Raw genomic sequence first — 17,247 nt, 5'->3', positions numbered from 1 at the left:
GCAGAATTCATTATGGCCCCTCTGAGCTTTTCCCTTCCATGGCTATATATTTATACTTAGTTTCCTGAGAACAAAACAAAATGAAATAAAACAAAACAGAGCATGGCAGGTGCCGACTTCAGCTGCTTAGACTTTTTGCACACTAAGGCTTTGCTTTCTGAGTCATCCTGATAAGAAGAGCATACACTCCAGCACAGCTCATTTCTCTTCTGACTGTTTTTTTGTTTTGTTTTGTTTTGTTTTGTTTTTTTCGAGACAGGGTTTCTCTGTATAGCCCTGGCTGTCCTGGAACTCACTTTGTAGACCAAGCTGGCCTCGAACTCAGAAATCCGCCGGCCTCTGCCTTCCAAGTGCTGGGATTAAAGGCGTGTGCCACCACACCCGGCTCTCTTCTGACTGTTTAAGGCAAACTCAGAATGCAGATTGAGTGGTGTTTATTTTTGCAAAGGACTAGGAAGTATAAGGACTTAAGTGTTATGCTTAGGGCTTGTACTGGCTGGTTTTGTGTGTCAACTTGACACAAGCTTGAATTACCACAGAGAAAGGAGCCTCCCTTGAGGAAATACCTCCATTGAGATCCAGCTGTAAGACATTTTCTCAATTAGTGACCAAGGGTGGGACAGCCCATTGTGGGTGGTGCCATCCCTGGGCTGGTAGTCCTGGGTTCTATAAGAAAGCAAGCTGAGTAAGGAAGTTCTATAAGGAAGCAAGCCAGTAAGCAGCACCCCTCCATGTCCTCTGCATCAGCTCCTGCCTCCGAGTCCCTGCTCTGTGTGAGTTCCTGTCCTGACTTCCTTTGGTGATGAACAGCAACATGGAAGTGTGATCTGAATAAACCCTTTCCTCCACAACCCTTTCCTCTCTTGGTCAGGATGTTTATGCAGGAATAGAAACCCTGACTAAGACAGGGTCCTTGTAGGGTAAAAACTTCTAGAAAGTCTAGGAAAGTTTGTCCTGCGTGTTTACAAATTTTCACCATATCCCCATTCCTGTAATGTATTCTATTGTCTCTTTTGAAATTATGACAAAATTTTTTTCAACTTGATAGGTCAGTTGTACACTTTGCTGATTGGTGCACAGGCCTCTCAGCCAGCTGTCCTAATCTCCCTGTTTTCTCTTTAAGTCTTTCTCACGTGAATACTGTGTAGAGCTACAAATACTACATGTAAAAGAAATAAAAGAGGAGTCTCACAGTGCATAAATATGATTTCCACTCACATGCCATAAGTCAAAAACTCTCATGTAGACTTCATGAATAACCTGATACATAACATTCTCATATGCACAAATGTGTACTTGTGTAGCAGTGTGACACATGGATTAAAAATGTCCTGTATCATCAGCTAAATTATTTGACCTTCAAGTTCTGTGCTTAAGGAAAAATGGCTTAGATTTGCACAGGAGAAGTTCCTATTATTATTGCTGCATCTTAGGGCTATAAAAAGTAAATGAGAAAAATCTGTAGAATATGCTAAAAAATGTCAGATTGTTGACAGTATGATTTTGTCGCCACCATTATCATCACCATCATCATCGCAACCATGACAGTGTTACATATTTCCTCTTTTGCTGGAATGCTAATGTGCCAAAAATCCACAATGAAAAGCAGAAACCAGCTGCTTCACTCTCTTGGTAGGAGAATTGCTTTCCTTCCTTCCTTCCTTCCTTCCTTCCTTCCTTCCTTCCTTCCTTCCTTCCTTCCTTCCTTCCTTCTTTCCTTCCTTCCTTCCTTCCTCCATCTTTCTTTCCTTCCTTCTTCCATCCTTCCTTCCTTCTTTCTCTTTCTTTCTCTAATTAAACTGAGACTTGTTCTTAAAGTAACTTTGAATAGTAAAAATGTTTTAAACAACATCAGTAAATCTCACATCAGTGAGAGTGCTGACAGAGGAAGAGCCATCACAGGAGCGAAGGGAAAAAGAACACATAGCCCTCAGATGCCAAACCTAGGGAGTTCAAAGTGAGGAAATGTCCCAGTGGCCCATCCTGGGAACGTCCGAGGCACTGAGCAAGCTGACAGACAGCATTGTGGTCAGCAAGGGCAACTGCTTCCCATGTGCACCATTCTCCCAGCGTGCCCTTTAATTTACTGTATTTTCCAGCCTTAATTTCATTTCCCTTTACAACCCTGTCTTAGTTACTTTTCTATTCGCTGTGGTAAAACACCATGGCCCAAAGTAACATACAGAAGAAAGGTTTTATTCGGGCTGATGGCTCCTGAGGGATACTTGGGGTGAATGACAGGCTGTATTTAAAAAACAAATTACTTCAGAAGACTCCCCCAGCCCCTGCTTTCTCAATAAAATGATTTTGTATTCATTCTGTTGAGCGGTTGAGTTGATGTTCCCTTCCTGGGATTCTGACTGTGTCATGGCTACAGTGGAACTTCCACAGTGAGGTCATAATAGGTGGGCAGGGCTGCGTCTACCTGCTGCTCTGAAACAGAATGGTCTGGCATCCAAAACCATGAGGTGAGGGTGACCCAAATCCAACAGGGACACCTCCTGCAGGGGAGCTACAGTCTTCAGTCCAAGGTTCAGCTGATGTCTACTAATGTGGCAACGCTGGAATGAACCATCTTGAAAGCAACTCCTGTGACCTGCAGTGACATCAGCCGGGCCATGAACATGCAGCAGAGCTTGCAGTGAGTGACACACAAAGCCCAGGTGTGTGATGAACACCAAAAACCGAGGTTATAAACCACCAAGTCTAGGCGAGGTTTGCTACAGAGCGATTTATGCATAGTTTATTTTCTCAACTACTTACTTTTAAAAAATATAATCATTTAAAATTGTCATGAGGATATATTGCATACTAAGGATATTCTCCTCCACCCCTCTTGGTACCTAGAGATTTACCTTCATCCAGCAAGGCCAGCAGTACATCTTTTCTATGTATCTCAAGGGTGTATTCACTCCTCCTATCCCTGTGTCATAACTCAGCTCAAAGGGGACAGAACCAGCTGTCTCTTCCACAAAATATCACCCTGATCCCCTGTATTGATGACTTGCTGATTGGACTGAGTGGGCAAGAGGTAACAACCACTGTAGACTTGTTGGTAAAGGATATACACACCAGAAGATGGGAAATAAAGGCACCAAAATTAAAGGGCCTTCTACCTCAGGGAAATTTCTAGGAGTCCACTGTTGTCAGGCATGCAGATAATCCTTCTTACATGAAAGATAAGTCATTACACCTGGACTGAGAGAGACACACAGTGCTTATTTGAACTCTGCGGATAGAACATCCCTTCTCGAGTGTGTTACTCCAGTACAAATTCCAAGGGATTTGGAAAGTTGGTAGCTCTGTGTGGGGCCTGGAACAGTAGAAGGTTCTTCAACAGGTCCAGGCTGCTGTGCAGGCTGCTCTATCCTTTGGACCATATGATCCAGAAGACCCAGTGGTACTTGAGATATCAGTGGCAGATAGGGATGCTGTTTAGAACCTTTGGCAGACCCCTGTAGTGAAACACAGAGGACTTACTTGGGATTTTGAAGCAAGGTTCTACTATCATCTACAGACAACTATTCTTTCTTTGAGAGACAGCTCTCAGGCTGCTTGGTTTTACTGGAAACTGAACACTTGCCAGTAGCCTATAAAATTGCCAGGTGATCTGAGCTGCCCATCATGAGCTGGGCATTATCTGAGTCACCAAGCCTTAAAGTTGGGCATGCACAGAACTAGTGCATTTATCAAATTGAAGTGGTATACACATGATCTTGAGGGCACAAGCAAGTCACACAAAGAAGTTATCCAAATGTTTATGTTTCTCCAGTTCCTTCTGGTCCAGAGCATGTACCTGAAGCCTTACGTTGTATGCCTTGTAATCAGTTGGCTGGGGAAGAAAGAGTAGAACTTGGTTTATTGATGGTTCTGCACTATGTACAGGTACCAACCAGAAGTGGACATCTGCAAAATTGCCTCTTTCTGGGGTAACCTTGAAAGACAATGAGTGAATTGAAATCTTCATGGTGGACAGAACCTTGGGGAGCACAAATGATCTGACAGTGTGTTTGTAAGGAGAAATGGCCAGATGTGCAGTCCTTTACTGACTCAGAGGCTATAGACAATGGATATAGTCTATATATAGACTGTTGGCTGGATAGCCTGGTCCTTGGAAAGAGCATGATTGAAAAATAGATGAGAAAGACATCTGGGAAAGAAGTATGTGGATAGATCTCTCCAAATGGATAAAGATGTGAACATACTTTGTATCCCATGCAAATATTCACTAAAAGGTGAGGAGTTCAATAATGAAGTAGAAAAGATAGCCCATTCCGTGGAGCTTTTCCCAGCTATCCCTGTCATTGCCCAGTAGCCCCATGAACAAAGTGGCCAAGGTAGGAGAGATATGGATCATTCATGGGCTTGAAAACATAGACTTTGACTCACCAAGGCTGTCCTGGCTACAGATGCTGCTGAATGCCAGGTCTGCCAACAGCAGAGACCAACCCTGAGCCCCAGATATGAAACCATTAACTAGGGTGATCAGCCAGTGTACTGGCTGGTTTTGTGTGTCAACTTGACACAAGCTGGAATTATCACAGAGAAAGGAGCTTCAGTTGGGGAAGTGCCTCCATGAGATCCATCTGTGGGGCATTTTCTCAATTAGTGATCAAGGGGGTGGGTGGGACCATCCCTGGGCTGGTAGTCTTGGGTTCTATAATAGAGCAGGCTGAGCAAGCCAGAGCAAGCAAGCCAGTAAAGAACATCCCTCCATGGCTTCTGCATCAGCTCCTGCTTTCTGACCTGCTTGAGTTCCAGTCCTGACTTCCTTTGTGATGAACAGCAGTGTGGAAGTATAAGCTGAATAAACCCTTTCCTCCCCAACTTGCTTCTTGGTCATGATGTTTGTGCAGGAATAGAAACCCTGACTAAGACAGCCAGCAACTTGGTGTCAGATTGACTACACTGGACCACTTTTTCCATGGAAAAGACAATGCTTTGTCCATAATGGAGAGATACTGATTTAGGTTACAGACTTGCCTTTCCTACACAGGATGCTTCTGTCAAAACTAGCATAGGTGGACTTTTATAATCTACTAGCATGGTATTCCACACAGTATTGCTACTGGTAAAGGAATTCACTTTACACCATAGAATCCACTTGTCTTATCATGTTCCCCATCACACTGAAGCAGCTCCTCTGATAAATAGAATGGTCCTTTGAAGATAGTTACAGTGCTGAGTAGGTAGGAGCATCCTGGAGGGCTGGGGTAGAGTTCTCCAGAAGGCAGTAACATGATGCTTTTAATCAGCACATATTAATATAGTATGGTTTCTCCCATGGACAGGATTTACAGATCCTGGAATCTAGGTGGTGGAAATGGGAATGGTTTCATGCAATTATCACCCCTAGTGACCCACTAGGAAGAAGTTTGCCACCTTTTCCCATGATTTAAAGTTCTGCTGACCTAGAAGTTTTGAATCCACAGTGGGGAGTGCTCCTGCAAGGAGAAACATTCCACTGAAGTGGAAGCTCAATCTTCCCCTATGGTCACCGTGGGCTTCTGATACCTTAATCAGGGTTCTCTGGAGTCACAGAACTTATGGAATGTCTCTCTATATGTTAAAGGAATCTATAGTAGTGACTTACAATCTGCCGTCCAACTAGCCCAACAATGGGCAGCTAGGAATGGGAAGTCCATAAACCTAGTAGTTTCTCAGTCTCACGAGGCTAGTTGTATAAGCTGATTTTCTGTAGAAGCTGGAATCCTGAAGAAGTAGCTTCCAACAGATGTGCTGCAAGAAAGTGCAAGCAAGCAAAGTTGAGTCTTCCTTCTTCCGGTGTCCTTCTGTAGGCCTCCAGCAGAATATCAAGATTAAAGGTGTGTACCGCCATGCATTGATTTGAACTTGCTCTGTCCCATGCTGACCTTGAACTCAGAAATCTGCTTGCTTCTGTCTCCTGGGATTAAAGGTGTGTGCTACTTGCCAGAGCCTAAGCTTTTCATGGCCACTACGGCTCAGGATCCGGATCATAGGTGTGCCCTCCATTTCTGGACTGTAGTTCATTCCAGATGTAAGCAAGTTGACAACCAGAAATATCCATTACAATGTCCTTAAGCCAACAGGCTAAGAAAGAGTCTTAGGAGGGGTGGTTTATCCAGCTTACCAAGGGGTGGGGGCACTAGACTGTTTCTCCACAATGGAGGGGAGAAAGTTTCTGTCTTGGGGACAGGAGATCCTTTAGCACATCTCTTGGTGTTACCATGTCAGATGCTTAAAGGCAATGGGAAACTATAGCAAAACCCTCCAGGCAGGACGGCAATGGCCCAGACCTCTCAGAGATGAAGGTATGGGTCACTTCTCCAGGGACAGAGTCAAGACCTGCTGAGGTGCTTACTGAGGGTGGAGGAAATACACAATGTGAGAAGAGGAAGACAGCTATACATACCAGCCCAATGGCACACAACCAGTTGCAGAAATAAGGATTATAACTGACATGAGTGTTTTTTGTCCTGTTTTGTTAAGAACATGTTTGGGCATGCATACACATATATTAAGCCAATATTTGCATTTCCCTCGATTTCATTATCATGTGATGTAATATCACATTGATTAAAGATATCAGTAGTCAAGTGCTGTAAATGTATATTGTCACATGTAAGTTGAGTCATCATGCTTCAAGGGACAGTGTTCCACGTTATAAAACATATGTGTTTGCAGTTGTTCTTAGGCTAGTGTCAGGTGGAATTATGACCTTGTTATTGTTTTCTTTTGTAAATTAAGCATGACATATGGAGTTGATATGTGTGAAGTTGACAAGGACTGAACTTGGAATGGCTAATCTTGGTTGTCAATTGGACTGCCTTTGGAGTAAACTAAAACCGAAGATGCTGGGCACCCACTTAGAGATTATCTCTCTTACCCTTTCCCTTCCTTTTTTGAGATAAGGTTTCACTGTGTAGTCCTGGATGTTCTGAAACTCTCCATGTAGACTGAGCTTGCTTGGCCTCAAACTCAGAGATCTGCCTTCCTCTGCCTCCCACACATTGGGATCATGGGTATATGTTACCATACCCAGAGATATTAATCAGATTATTGAAAGCACCCTAAATCTGGGTGTAGTGGCTATTCCTGGTTGTCAAGGAATTGGAAGGCTCACCAGTGACCCTTATCTGGAGGCTAGGAGATAGAAGTTTCCGAGCAGGGCATGGTGGCGCACGCCTTTAATCCCAGCACTCCGGAGGCAGAGGCAGGCGGATTTCTGAGTTTGAGGCCAGCCTGGTCTACAAAGTGAGTTCCAGGACAGCCAGGGCTATACAGAGAAACCCTGTCTCAAAAAACCAAAAAAAAAAAAGAAGTTTCTGATCTGGATCTTGGTATAGAGATCTTGAGGCATAGTGGCTATGGATTCCAGAAGATTAAATCTCCGAGTTCAAGGAACACATGTTTAATCTGGGCTACACCTTTCATCTGTGATTAAAGGTGTGGTGGAACACACCTTCAATCTGTGCTACACCTTCTGCTGGAGACAATATAAGGACATTGGAAGAAGGGAGTCTCACTCTTGCTCCCTTGCCTGCTTGCCGTGTGGGACTGAGTAACTGCTAGATCCTTGGACTTCCATTCACAGCTACTACTGACCATTGTTGGGAGTTGGACTGCAGACTGTAAGTCATCAATAAATTCCTTTACTATATAGAGACTATCCATAAGTTCTGTGACTCTAGAGAACCCTAACTAATACACTGGGCCACACCTACTAACAGCTTATAAGATATGGAGGAAAGAAATTTTGCCTGCTTGCCTTCACTCTCTCCGGCAAGTTTATCTCGCCTGTTGCCAGAGCCCATACTAAATCCAATGACCTTCAGATCCCAATGAAGACCATACCCTGATAGCTCTCCAGGAATCTCCCAGGAGTCCAGCAACAGATTGGGCGCAGAAACATGCAGCCCTGCGGACTGAACAACAACAGTCTTTCCACCACGAATCAGCCATTGCTATATCACCCCTGACACACCCTGTCAGCCAGTCTAACACCACATATATAAAACTAAATATACATGCATTCAACATATCAGTTCTGGGCGTTTGGAGAGCTGGGATGGCTATTCTTGGTGGTCATCTTGACTACATATGGAATGAACAGGAATCCAGAAATGGAGGGTGTGTCTGTTTTTGCTTGGTTTGAAATGGGTGGATCCATTTCTGCTCTGAACCTTTAAGATAAAAAGACATACACCTTTGATCTGGATATTGAGGTGGGGAGGTGCAACTTTAATCTGGGCCACACCTTCTGCTGGAAGCCTATATAAGGACATGGAAGAAGGAAGCTTTTGTTTTTTGCCTGCTTGCCCTTGCCTTGCTAGCACATCCATTCCTTCACTGACATTAGAGTCTGATTCTTTGGGATTCCAGTGTATACTGAAGACCAGCTGAGACATCCAGCGTCATGGACTGAACTGAGCAACTACTGGATTCTTGGACTTTCTGTTCACTGCCATCCACCATTGGAATAGCTGGACAGCAGCCTGTAAGTCATTCTAATAAATTCACATTACTCTCTCTCTCTCTCTCTCTCTAAGTTCTGTTAGTCTAACACAGAGAACCCGTATACATCCCTTGGCACCCCCATTCTCCCTATTTGTCTCTCTCACTTGTCCCCTTGTCTCCTTTCCTGAAGGTTGAAAGACTTACTTATATTTCTTCTTTTTGTCCTTTAGGACTGGTTTTCATATCAAAGTCACCACACTTTTTAATTGAATTGTGAAATGTTCCTTTTCTAGCACTTAAAAGTGTCTGCAGAAGTTTGAAATAATTTGTTCTTTAATATTTGATTAATTTAAAAAGTGAGTTGAAAAGTACCTAGGGCTTAGGTATTTCCTTCCCTCCTTCCTCCCTCCCTCCCTCCCTCCCTTCCTTCTCTCTTTCCTTCTTTCTTTTTTGAAAGTGATTGTTGTCTCCTGGCCAGTTTTAAAAAGCATGGCTCTATTTTGACTTTCCCACTTAAATACATTTCCTTATTATGTATTGTGTGTCTGTGTATGCTGTGTGTGGGCATACCTGTGGCACAGTACCTGTCTGGAGGTCAGAGGGCAGCTTATAGAATTCTGTTCTCTCCTCGTGCCATGTAGGATCCTGGAGACCAATCTCAGGTTGTCGGGGTTAGCAGCAAGCGTCTTCACCCACTGAACCATTTCACTGGGCCCAGATATTTATCTTTTAAAGAAAATTGCTTACATCTCGCAAGCTTTCCAGATTATGAACATAAAAGGTCCACTGTATCTAAATTATTGTCCTTCAATCTAGCTTTCTTTACTTCCCTGATGAGACTTGGTTTTTCTTTACTGAGAAAAGCTAGGTACCAGCTAAGAGTTTTCATTTTTGCCCCTTTACACATGCCTTTGCTGTGTTTTCCAGGTTAACATTTCCCACACACACACTTTAGAAGCTTCCAAGTGGGTATTCCCTTCAAAGGCTTACCCCCGTCCCTTGCCCCGCCCACAGCGTCAGGGCCCCGCCCCCGAGGAGGCCCCGCCCCCGAGGAAACGGATGTGGGCTTCCGGAAGCCGGAAGCGGGCGAGCCCTGTGGACCCGGAGTCGCTGGGAGCTGAGGCTGCTAAGAGGCGGGCGGAGCCGGCGATGGCGGAGAAGTTTGACCATCTGGAGGAGCACCTGGAGAAGTTCGTGGAGAACATTCGGCAGCTCGGCATCATCGTCAGCGACTTCCAGCCCAGCAGCCAGGCGGGGCTGAGCCAGAAGCTGTGAGTGACGGCCCGGCGGGGCTCGGCGCGTCTGTGCGAAGCCCCTGCCCGCTGGCCTTGGGGACCCCACTGGGGCTCTAACGTTCATCCCGGGATCCCGAGGGGAGGCCGGCTCTATCCTGACCGGACCTCACAGGGGAGATGAGTTCCGTCCTGACCGGGTCGGACGGGCTCCATCCTGACCCCACTGGAGGCCGGTTCCACCCTGACTCCACTGGGGAGGAGGGTCTGACCTCACCGCACAGTCATGACCCCACTGGGATAGAGGTAGCTCTAGCTAGGGTCCATCCTGGCCCGACGTGGAAGGCCGGTTCCACCCTAACCCCACAGGGGACGAGGATCCCTCCTGACCCCACAGGGGAGGCTGGCACCACTCTGACCCTACAGGACGGTCTGGGACTACCCTGATGCCGTAAGGGGAGGTAGGCACCATGGACACTCCACTCCACCCCACCCCACCGCACTGGGGAGGTTGACTTCACACCTCAGGGCCCTGAGCCACCTGCTGCATAGGCCTCGCTGTGGAAGAAGGCCACCACAGAGGGTTGATTTCTTGACAGTATCTTGTGCAGGCCTTGAAATGGCCTACAGGGAAACAACACAGGAGAAGGCCTCACTGCTTATATGTGGGACTCTTTCCAGGGATCTGGAGTGGTTCTGGAGGGAGCCGAGGTTCAACCCACTAGGGATGGGCTTTTTCCTTGCAGACCGTGGGTACAGCACTTAAGCTGGAGCCCACTTCTCCACGCTGTCTACCCTGAAACCCCATTCAGTGACATGCACTCCAGAAAGCTCTGCTCTGTCTTCACCTCCTTTCTGAGTTTAGAAGGGAAAAATTATTAAGTATCTGAGCATATTTTGTAAGTCCAAAGGTGTCCCCAGAATCCCGCGGCAATTAAGGGTTCAGGTGTGTGCAGCATTAGGGAGGAAGAAGCCTGTTAGGGTAGCTAGCACCAGTCTCCCGACTTCCCTCTGATCTCAGCCGCTGAGCTGCCTTGGTGCTGGTGCTCCTGGGTTAGGAAGGTACCATGAAGGTACAGGCAGAGCAGACAGGTAGTCAGGGTTCATCTGGGAGAAGGAAGCCAGCACAGCCCTAGCTGAGACATGGCCAGTCCAGCAGAAAGGCAAGGCCTGCCTCTATCTAGTGTCTGGACCTGGAAGCCTCCTCTCTTGTGTTCCCTACCACCCAGGGAAGACCCTTTTCTGGAATGAGAGACTGCCCAAGAAACCATCTTTACCCATAGTTCAGTCTCTTAAAGCTGGGTACAGGGATGTGTCTCAGTTGGGATGTTTACTAAGGTACAGAGTTGTGGTATCGCCCCTCAAGGAGGGCTTTGTGGGATGGAAACAAGCTGGCGCATTGCCTAGACCAGAGCCTGCTGTGACCGGCCTTGTTCTCTTATCCAGTTCCTGTGGTTATCTCATACGCAGCTGCCACTTCAGTTATCTGCCCCGGTGTCCCTGACCTTGGCCGTTTTAATCCTCAGGAATTAAAGCACAGTGGCCAGTGCCATGTAGGGGTGTGCTGTGCTGTCCTCTGAACTAACCATATATCCCACTCTCCCTTTTTCCCAGAAACTTTATTGTTACGGGCTTACAGGACATAGATAAATGCAGACAGCAGCTGCACGATATCACGGTGCCTCTGGAGGTTTTTGAGTAAGTATCACTGGGTCACTCTGATTCCTGGTTAGCTGTGAGTACCAGTGAGAGGGAGGGAGGTGAGGCCCAGGTGCCCTAGGCAGGACCACCAGTCCTCTAGGGTTGTAGTAGGCTAATGGGGTTAAAAAAGGATAACTCTCTCTAGTGTTGTGTTGTTGAGAATAGTGTCACATGAAAATGTGAAATTAAAAGCTTGTCAAATATATAAAAACACGCTTCCGAGTTCAGTGGAGAAAGGCCTTCAGGCCACAGGAAAACCTCATAATTCCTTAAGAGCTATACCTGGGTGTGATGGCATAAGCCTTTGTTCTCAGCACTTGGGAGGCAGAGGCAGATGGATCTCTGACTTGGAGACCAGTCTGGCCTATAGAGAGTTCCAGGACAGCCCAGGCTAGACAGAGAAACCGTCTTGAAAAACAAAACAAGAGTTGTGTGTGAAGTGTATTGTCTGTCTGTCTGCCTGTCTATCTATAGATATAAATATAGATATAGACACACACAAACGTGGAAAAATAACGTAGTCTGATCTTTGAGAAGCTTCCCGTGTTAAGCTGAGCCTGGGAGGTGGTCTGTCTTGTGTTGGGAGGAAGATCTCAGTCCAGGTGGCTGTGGGGAGGCATTTTTCTACCAAAGAGTCTGTCACAGAACACAGAGGAAAGTGTTCTGCAAAATCCAAGGAGCTGGTGCCTTTAGCTTGTTCCCAAACAGGTTGTGAACGCAGTGTGGGAGAAATCTCCATGCTCCCACAACCTTGCTCTTGCATACTTGGAGAGCACGTGGACTTTCCAGAGCAAGGGTAATGTAAGCTCTTAGCAGTTCAGCCTAGTGTTTTGCTTTGTGCAGCCACAGAGGTCACAGTCAACTTTTGAGCCTTAAACACCACAGCCTCCCCTTGTGTTGAGGAGCCTCCCGTTAACTTAACACACACGAATGATAAGCTTTTCGTGCTCTGGTGTTGCTTGGATTGTACTTACTTAGAAGTAACCAGTTGCTGCTTTCATTACATTATTACAAAAATATCAAAATGAAATGGAAGTCCTACAAATTGTTATTTTTGCTACTTGTTATACAGTCTAGTTGAATGGATATTAACCTGAAGTGATTTATATGTTTTTCTTCTCTGGGTTTGTTATTTATTTTTTATTTATTTTTGGTTTTTCAAGACAGGGTTTCTCTGTGTAGCCCTGGCTGTCCTGGAACTCACTCTGTAGACCAGGCTGGCCTCGAACTCAAATCTGCCTGCCTCTGCCTCCCGAGTGCTGGGATTAAGGGGGTGTGCCACCACTGCCCAGTTTGTTACTTTTTTAATTGAACTTGGTAAGGTGGTGTCCTTTCTCTATAATGACCAATTAATATAGCTGAATGTGACAGATTTACTCAGTATACAGAGATATCTAAGAAGTCTATTCTTGAAAAATCTGGATATTGTGGGCAGTGGGTTTTATGACATGAAGATATGGCATTTTGGCTAAAAGTAAAAGTGTGTTGTGTAAAACTATCAAGAGATAGTTTTGTCCTACGGACTAACTGGAGAGAAACACTAATAATGTAGTGTACTGAGAACACCCTCTCCCACCAGTGGACACTGGTGTCCTTATGTGGCTCCGATGCTCCTCCCTTCTGACTTGTCTACCCAGCATGTCCCTAGTAGTCAGGCTGGCCTGGAGTACATGGTGCATTCCGGCTGTGCCTGTCTCAGATGTGCACTCTTGCACTGCATTGAACATTACTACGAGCTTCGTTATCACCATGTGGAGAATCCAAAAGGTAGCATCATAGATTTGTGCTGCACCCTTCTCATGCACTGCGTTTGAGTGTGAGGGCTGCACAGATGTGAGTGGGTGTAGCTTGTCATGAGCTGCTGGAAGAAACAGAAGCTTGGAGAAACTCAAGCGTGTTAAGCACAGCCGGCTCCTGGACCAGGTCCTGTGAGGGCGTTTCTGCTGGATTTTTATTTTTTGTCCTAGTTTCCAGCAAACTGAGGTTAGGAGAGTCAGCCGTGTGTTTACTATGATGCTCTTCTTTCCAGATACATTGATCAAGGTCGGAATCCCCAGCTCTACACCAAAGAATGCCTGGAGAGGGCTCTAGCTAAAAACGAGCAAGTCAAAGGCAAGATCGACACAATGAAGGTGAGGCAGACAGGAAGTGATGTCTGCACAGACAAGGGAGCTCCTAGCAAGCCTGCCGACAGGCTTAGCACCCACTCTGTGGACTGCTGAGTACTGCCACACTGTGGGCTTTCTAGCATGTATAATAGTTACACTGATGTCACTGAGCCATAGTCCTGTGGAAAACAACACAAACTGACAGTGTGACAGTGAGGACAGGCTGAGTTTATCTGGCAATGTCCCCGGCCAGCGGTGGTTTCACTGTGACTTTCCTGTCTGACTTCCCTTGGGTAACAGCTGACATCAGTGTGCCTGTTGTGATTCTGTGTAGACCCTGACTGGAGGCCTTTCCGGTGCTAAAGGTGCTGCAGTTGGAGGGTTCTGGACGGTGTATGTCCTAGTCTCTCACGTCTGAGCCCTGGGCTCCTCCTCAGTGTTCTTTACACTGTGACACTGCACAAGGGGACTTGGCTGCTCTAGGGAGCTGTGTCTTGACGTGGACTACAGTTTTCTCACTGAGGTCACTGACGGTGCTTGAGATGGGTGCACTGTGTGTGGTCACAGGGACAGCACTGTGTCCTTGTTTCCTGGCTCCCCATTAGCCACCAGGCCCTGTTTTGGGTTGTGTTCTCCTCGGCCTGGAATTCATGTTCCTCTTGCACAGTGAGCCTCCTCCTCAGCTCAGCCGACTTTGCTTCCTGTGACAGCTCAGCCTGGCCTTCCTCAGTTCCTTGCGCAGGGTGCTGGTTGGGGTGTCTGTATCTTTCTCTCCACCCACTGTCCACTGCCCTGCCAGCCTCACTCCAGCATTGCTTGATCTACCTGTGCTGCTCACCACTTGCCTGATGCCAGCCTGGCCCACGTGTGCTGGGTGTGTCTGCTGGGTGCAGGCAGCACAGAGAGCCTGCAGCTGGAGTGAGCAAGGGGCTCTGTCAGATCATGTGCTGCAGAGTAGGGTTGGTCAGGCTAACCCTGAGCCCCTGCATCATTTCCCCTGTCAGCTTGGACGGAGGAATTCCTGGATGCCCAGCAGAAATAGCCTTTGGATTGTGACTGGCCCCTGGGGCTTCCGGTCCTACCTGTATCTCAGACTCACTGCCTTGGGCCGTGCTGGAGTGCGTTACCCACTGATGGTGCCCATGTGGTTAATCTTCCCTGAGCACTTGCCGCTCTTGCTGCCGTTTCTCACCTGAGACCCGTGACAGTCTCAAGGCACACTTCTGCAGCCTGCATGTCCCCAGTGGGCACCAGTTACAGTTTTTCAGTTGTTGCAGTGGGATAGCATGTATCTTTGTGACACTGGCTCTGTGGCCCTGAGAGTAGAGGCTTTTTTCCATTGGATAAACCACTGTGAGGGATAGGCGGCTGGAAAAGTGGATAGTGCCTCTCCAGGGCTAGAGAAAGCTTGGGAGATGCTTGCACTTGTGACCCGTGTAATTCCGGTGAGTAATTGCTTCAGTGAGCGCTAAGACTCTGGGGTGTGTGCTGCCTGCAGAAGGCCTCTCCACTGCAGTGGGAGCACCTGGTTGGAGGTGCTCAGTCGGGTGTTTCCTTTTTAGGCCAAAAGGAAGGAATTGTTTTAAAGATACAGTCCCCTTTCAGAGAGGTGACGTCCTTTTAACAAGTTAATTGGAGACATTGAGTAGTTGACTCTGGGTGTTAACTTGTGGAAGATAAGTGACCTGGTTCCATCCCTTTGGGTGGCTCAGTTGGATTCTGGGTTCCTTGGTTGGGGTGTGTTGTGTATAACTTGGATTTTTTTTTTGACACAGCTATTTTTGTTTGTAGAAATTTAAAAGCCTCCTGATTCAGGAACTTTCTAAAGTGTTTCCAGAAGACATGGCCAAGTATCGGAGCATTCGGGGGGAAGATCACCCACCGTCCTAAGTGAAGATCCCCATACCCTTGTAATAAACCAGACTGAACCAGTGGGAAGCTGTGCCTGCCACTGCTGCCTTCCAGCCACGTGAACTGGCCTGACCCCTACCTGGGCTGGGGGAGCAGAGCTGTGCCCCAGCTGTCCCTGCAGCTCTTAGACCCTTGGTGACCCCTTCTTTCTCTAGGGGAACAGGCAGGAAGACAACCGTGCTGAAATGTGAAATGTGATGGGGCTCCTACTTGACATTTCCTTTTTATGTATGCTGTTCTGTTACACTATCCATAAGAGAAAACTCGGTTTTATAGTTACATTTTCAGATGTTGTGTATAAGAACATAACTCTTTACATGGGTTTCAACTAGACATAATAAAGTCCAAAGTTTTACACTGCTCATTTCATGTAATTCTTAAAATGTAACATTCTTAGAATGTAGAACAGCATATCTTGTTCTTGTAGAACAGTCAACTATTAATTTCCTTAGATGTTACAATATTCATTAAACAATGTTTTCTTCAGGTGTATGGGTAGAAGAGCTAAGTAGAGCCGAGAACTCCCTCTCCCACGGCCTTTCTTAAAGGTTTGTACTAAGGACACAGACTCCTCAGTATTGGAACCTGCTACAGAGCTGCATTTCTCACCTGGTGTGTGTGAGGATGGACCATGGGAGTCTGCTGCTCACCTGGTGTGTGTGAAGATGGGCCATGCTGCTTCATTTCAGTGGGTCTGTGGGCTGGGAGAGCAGCAGGCAGAGCACACGAGGTTGGTTTCCCATTTAAGATGGGCTGGGAGCCTGCTGGCTAATTTGCTTCCTTCTAACGATTCTGGATCTGCTTAGGGGAAGGGATAGGTAGCAAAGCACCATAGACGAGGGATTTGAAAGCTATGGTCTATTTTCTCAGTTATGAGGGCTGGAGTCTTGATAACCCCATAGAGGACACGGATAGGGAGAGAGAAAGGACACTGATTTCTATCAACAGTGGTTTATGTGGTGGAGTGTGGTGGTCAGAAAACACATACGCATCCATACAGAGTGACACCAGGGGTATCATGTAGTCAACATGCATGTGTTGGGAACACTAGCTAGGGGCTTTGTATTCCGTGTGTCAGGGCTTCTTCTTGGTGGTCATTTGCCGACTGTTGGGAGGTCACTTCTGGTCCCCTGCAAGCTGAGGTGTAGGAGTTCTCAAATACTGGCTTTCCCAGGTTGGTGGTCACTGCCTTTGTGTGGACAGGCTCTTCTCACGGTTCCATCTTGGGCCAAGGTCCCAGGTTCACTCTGTAATCTATACATCCTTCTAAGCTCATCCTAGCTTTGTTTTGACCAACTTCCTTTTCCTTTCCACGTGACTTCCTCAGGTGCCTGCACACACGTCATTACCTCTGCACTCACACCAGGCCCCAGTGTAAAGACACTAGCATTAGCTTACCCCAGACTTTAAGCCGGCTAGCCTGTTGCAGTCACAGTGCCTAGTCAGGCCTCAAAACACCGTGGAGCAGTGTCTTCATTCTCCACTTGCTTCTCTAACTGTACTGTCATGGTAGCTCCCCATTCCCTGCCGGCGGGTTTCCTTGATGACAGTGGGGACTATCATATTATCTAGTAGTTTATTTAGCTGTGCCCTGGGGTCATAAGGATGTCTGTGTCCTCATTTTCTCAGCTGTAAAAAGGCTGCCTTGCCTGGCACACAATAAGGTCTTGCCTAGATTTCCAGAGGTGCCCAGTGCAGCCACAGTGGTCTGTACAAGAGGGAGAGAGAGCTGAGATAAATGAAGGGATGGATAAAGATGCTGTGCTTCTGGGCTTGAAGAAGCAGCTGTAAGATAAGGAATCTTGGCGTGTACCTTCTAGAAGCTAAAAAAGGAGAGAATTTCCCCCTAAAGACTC

The 17,247-nt window shown here is 46.8% G+C and overlaps 1 protein-coding gene across 2 annotated transcripts; it reads left to right on the top strand.

The window, feature by feature from the left end:
• Positions 1 to 2,436: 2,436 nt before the first annotated feature.
• Positions 2,437 to 15,753, top strand: Med10 (mediator complex subunit 10). 2 transcript variants are annotated; one of them, XM_085830973.1, is made up of 6 exons: positions 2,437 to 2,641; positions 8,365 to 8,479; positions 9,454 to 9,710; positions 11,286 to 11,369; positions 13,402 to 13,504; positions 15,272 to 15,753. In XM_085830973.1, exons 3-6 carry the CDS (start codon positions 9,499 to 9,501, stop codon positions 15,368 to 15,370), a joined length of 498 nt encoding a protein of 165 aa, XP_085687099.1. In that variant the 5' UTR covers positions 2,437 to 2,641; positions 8,365 to 8,479; positions 9,454 to 9,498; the 3' UTR covers positions 15,371 to 15,753. The 2 variants fall into 2 exon arrangements, with proteins under 2 accessions (XP_085687099.1, XP_021036070.1); XM_021180411.2 differs by having other exon boundaries at positions 2,437 to 2,663.
• Positions 15,754 to 17,247: the final 1,494 nt, after the last annotated feature.

This window comes from Mus caroli, unplaced genomic scaffold (genome assembly GCF_978045245.1).
Source record: "Mus caroli unplaced genomic scaffold, Mus_caroli_1 scaffold_15, whole genome shotgun sequence".
NCBI lineage: Eukaryota > Metazoa > Chordata > Mammalia > Rodentia > Muridae > Mus > Mus caroli.
Note: the sequence above shows the minus strand (reverse complement) of the source record. Positions and strands in the feature narration are given on the sequence as shown.

Coding starts and splice junctions, on each gene's coding strand:
- Med10 (XM_085830973.1), top strand. CDS start 9,499: ATGTGGGCTTCCGGAAGCCGGAAGCGGGCGAGCCCTGTGGACCCGGAG. Junction 9,711..11,285: donor GCGGGGCTGAGCCAGAAGCT/GTGAGTGACGGC, acceptor CCTTTTTCCCAG/AAACTTTATTGTTACGGGCT. Junction 13,505..15,271: donor GCAAGATCGACACAATGAAG/GTGAGGCAGACA, acceptor TTTTGTTTGTAG/AAATTTAAAAGCCTCCTGAT.